The sequence below is a fragment of the Rhododendron vialii genome, chromosome 10a (genome assembly GCF_030253575.1).
Source record: "Rhododendron vialii isolate Sample 1 chromosome 10a, ASM3025357v1".
Classification (NCBI taxonomy): Eukaryota; Viridiplantae; Streptophyta; class Magnoliopsida; order Ericales; family Ericaceae; genus Rhododendron; species Rhododendron vialii.
In genome coordinates, this window is record NC_080566.1 from 15,042,351 (window position 1) to 15,047,019 (window position 4,669).

Consider the following 4,669-nt stretch of genomic DNA (forward strand, 5'->3'; position numbering starts at 1 on the left):
CGTGTTTACACAAATAATCGTATAGAATGTGGGAGTTTTGTTATAAAATATAATTTGTTTTTGAAAGTTGTAGAATTTCTGATGTGTTTATTCTCTTCTCACTAAGGGGTATATCCAAATTACAAAGGTGTATAAAAGGCAAATAATATATTGACTATTATCCCTGATTCATGGTTGTTAAAATCTTATGATACGAGATATGTATTCTACGATTCGTATCGTCTCCTTCTAAAAAATGTATAGAAATCCTACGATACAATGACGTACCTTACGATATAATAGCGTATTCCGATTCAGAACGTATCCTACGATTTTTTGTTGAGTTGCAATCATACCATATTTTCAGAATTGGAACACAAATGCATTTTGAATCGTTTGATCTAATTATGACCGTATCCAACCATTTAGAAAAAACCAAAATTCGACGTTTGAATAGAAGAAACAACATATTTCGATCATGTTATTACACCACTCAAGCACGAGAAAGTCTCATTATGTTATACCCAATCTAGGAGACCAGAAATTTTCCATCCTAAAAGCCTATCTTTCATACATTAAATAATTATTTCCATATATCCAACAGATTTTTAGATTATAATTAAGTATAAATATTATTTTATATTATATTTGTTTTCGTCAACGTGTCTTACGATACACGATACATATTCTAATACGATACATAAACTGAAATAAACGATACACGATACGTATCTTGATTTGATCAAAACATTGCCCTGATTACATGACAAAATATATATATGCAGCAGATTACAAGCCTGATTTCTAGCCTAAATATATTCTACAGCTTGAAAATTGATTGAATTGTAAGCCTCACAGCATGCAACAAATTATGGACAAAGATTACTTTCACATTCAACGCCTACCGATGGCTTCACCAAATATCATCACCATAGCACATTAAACAAATCCAAAACCACTTTAAAAATTGTATAAATTTTTGGGTGTCAAGCGGATACCATGTGGCGGTACTCATCGGCAATCTCAGCCGTCCAAACGTATTTTGGACGGTTATTTATTCCCCTCTCTCCTCACGCAACCACTCTCTCTCCTCTTTTTCTCTCTCTAATATCCAGGCCGTCCAAAATACATTTTGACAGCAAGGATCGCGACGGACTACCACGTGTGTGGTACCCGCCCAGCATCCAAAAACTTCTCTGAACATTGACCTTCCGAACTACACCATCCACTTTTCACCCTATATAAAACATGTCCATTATCCTAGTCCTAGAACACAGTAAATCAAGTAATCCGTTACCTTACTAATCAACTTAATTCAACCGGTACTGCCAAGCATGGAACTCACCCTCTCATACATCTCTCTCTCTGTTTTCCTCCTCCTCATTGCTTTTAAATTTCTGTCACAAAAAGCCCACAGCCGCCGCAACCTTCCTCCAAGCCCACCGTCGCTTCCGATCATCGGCCACCTCCACCTCCTCAAACAGCCCCTCCACCGATACTTCTTCAAGCTTTCCCAATCACTCGGCCCCATCTTCTCCCTTCGATTCGGGTCGCAACTAGTTGTAGTCATTTCCTCGCCGTCTGGCACCGAAGAGTGCTTCACCATAAACGACATCGTCCTAGCCAACCGTCCAAGGTTCACCATCGGAAAATACCTCGGGTACAACTACACCACCGTCGTCAACTCCCCGTACGGCGACCACTGGCGCAACCTCCGACGCATCATGTCCCTCGAAATCCTCTCGACCAGCCGCCTCAGCGCCTTTCTATCTATTCGGCAGGACGAAGTCAGGCAATTACTCTACCGATTGTACCAGAAATCGTCAACCGATTTTACCAAAGTTGAAATGAAATCAAAGCTCTCTGGGCTGACGTTTAACATCACCATGAGAATGGTCGCCGGAAAACGGTATTATGGCGACGATTTGGAGAATTCGGCGGAGGCGGAGGAGTTCCGAGAGCTCATGAGGGAGGTGTTCTTGTACGCGGGCGCTTCGAACCCCGCGGAATTCTTGCCGGTTTTACGATGGATTGATTATAAGGGTTTTGAAAAGAATTTGATAAAAATTCATGGGAGAATGGATGCGCTATTGCAAGGGTTGATCGAGGAGCATAGGAGGGATAGGAGTAAGAAGACGTTAATTGATCATTTGCTCTCATTGCAAGAATCACAGCCAGATTACTATAGAGATGCAATTATCAGGGGGCTTATTAGTGTAAGTGGAACTCTTTAAATATAACACAACGTAACTAAAATATGGTTTATCCGGTTTTGGAAAAATTCGAATGACACAAAATCAATTCTCAGAATTCTTTTTTTTTTATTTTTTTTTATCGATGCAATGCGTGATGCCTAGGCTGATGTGCCTTCAACCTCATGGTTTCAGGTGCAACTTGCGTTCAAAGACTCGATGATTTACTGGATTCTGCAATTCACACTCAAGTATCGCATGCGTTTACTAACTAATTAATTCAAAATCTGGTTGAGAAAAATATTTAATTCAAAGCCAAAATAAATCGTATAGGTTGTAATCAAAAATTTTATTAAAAAAAAACAGAAGGGCTATTACTCCGATCACAAAGTCTGGTGAATGGAAGATGCCTCGTCCACAAATACACCACAAATTGATCTCGTGATAAATTCATATAGTAACCATTACCTCTAGTAATTAACTAACCCAACAAAAAAATTACAGTCCTCATAATGATTTACAAGTTCCTCAGAAGCTCAGGACACTGATTTTCATATAGTGTTGTTTTAGAGCACACTCCGTGTTCTCTCACTCTTTTTCTATTATATATAACAAGGTCATAAGATACATTAATGGTGTGTTATAACTTGAAATGTGTAGGTCATGATATTAGCAGGGACAGACACATCTGCTGTCACACTAGAATGGGCAATGTCTCTTTTGGTGAACCACCCACAGATGTTAAAAAAAGCTAGATCCGAGTTAGACGCCCATGTCGGCCAAGATCGCCTGATTGAAGAGCAAGATATTTCCAAGCTACCATATCTTCAAGCTATCATATCTGAAACCTTCCGACTTTGCCCAGCGGCGCCAATGCTGATACCACACATGTCATCCGATGATTGTATCATTGGTGGATTCGACGTGCCACGCGATACAATCTTGTTGGTTAATGCATGGGCTATTCACAGGGACCCAAAGTTTTGGGATGACCCAATTAACTTTAAACCTGAGAGGTTTGAAGGTGGAGAAGTGGAGGGATACAGGTTAATGCCATTTGGTTTCGGAAGGAGAGCATGTCCCGGGGTTGGTTTAGCCCAACGGGTTGTGGGCTTGGCCTTGGGGTCATTGATCCAGTGCTTTGAGTGGGAAAGGGTGAGCGAGGATCTTGTTGATTTGACTGAAGGGAAAGGGGCTACAATGCCCAAAGCTGAGCCTTTGGAAGTCATGTGTAAAGCACGGGACATCATGAAGAAGGTAGTCTTAGATGATAGAAATCACACCTGAGATATTTTCTTACATTTCGTGGAATGCATTTTAATTTTTATAGTTTTTTTTTTAATTTTTATAACTAGGTGTGTGGGTTGAAAATAAACACTATTGTGGAGTAATTTTCTAATAATTCCATTCATCGTAGTTGTACAATATATATAGTACAAACATTAATAAGGAAAGAATACAAGATTACATGAAAATATTCTACACTTATGGCATAAAATAAGATTACACAATTAAGGATATTGACCAAATCAAATATTGACCAAATCATATCCTTAATTCTAGCACTCTCCCTCAAGTTGGAGCATGTATATCGCACATGCCTAACTTGTCTAAAGAGTGACTAAAAACACTGCTGGCAACAGCTTTGGTAAGGACATCGGCTAGTTGGTCTGCAGACTTCACAAACGGAAAAGCAATGATTCCGGCTTCAAGTTTTTCTTTAATGAAGTGCCTATCAATTTCCACATGCTTCGTCCGATCGTGTTGGACTGGATTATGAGCAATCTCTATAGCAGAAGTGTTGTCACAATACAGCTTCATTGTCTCCTGAGAGTGAATACCCAAATCCTTAAGCAAGTTCCTCAACCATAGTAACTCACATACTCCAAAAGCCATGCCTCTATATTCAGCTTCTGCACTTGACCTTGCTACCACCTGTTGTTTTTTACTCCTCCAAGTCACAAGGTTGCCCCCTACAAAAGTAAAGTATCCTGATGTAGATTTTCTTTCGTCAGATGAACCAGCCCAATCTGCATCAGTGTAACCTTCTACCTTCAAGTGATTATTCTTGCTGAATAATAACCCTTTACCCAGAGCAGACTTTAAATATCGCAATATGCGTTCCACAGCATTCATGTGAGGTTTACGAGGATCATGCATAAACTGGCTTACTACGCATACTGAATAAGCAATATCTGGCCAGTATGGGAAAAGTAAATTAATTTTCCCACAAGTCTCTGGTATCTTGCTTTATCAGTAGAAGTTGCATGTAAACAATTAAACAACTTGTGATTTTGTTCAATAGGGGTATTTGCATGCTTACATCCAAGCATACCTGTTTCAGTTAACAAGTCAAGAACGTATTTTCGTTGAGACAAGAAAATACCATTCTTTGAGCGGGCTACCTCGATTCCGAGAAAGTATTTTAAATCTCCAAATTGTTTCATTTCAAACTCTAAGGTCAAGTGTCATTGTAAGCTCTCAATTTCTTCTTGATC

At 39.3% G+C, this 4,669-nt stretch overlaps 1 protein-coding gene across 1 annotated transcript; it reads left to right on the top strand.

Moving 5' to 3' along the window:
• The first annotated feature begins 1,283 nt into the window (after positions 1 to 1,283).
• LOC131302933 (cytochrome P450 81Q32-like) lies at positions 1,284 to 3,458 on the top strand. Its single transcript, XM_058329723.1, has 2 exons — positions 1,284 to 2,195; positions 2,832 to 3,458. Exons 1-2 carry the CDS (start codon positions 1,314 to 1,316, stop codon positions 3,456 to 3,458), a joined length of 1,509 nt encoding a protein of 502 aa, XP_058185706.1. The 5' UTR covers positions 1,284 to 1,313.
• Positions 3,459 to 4,669: the final 1,211 nt, after the last annotated feature.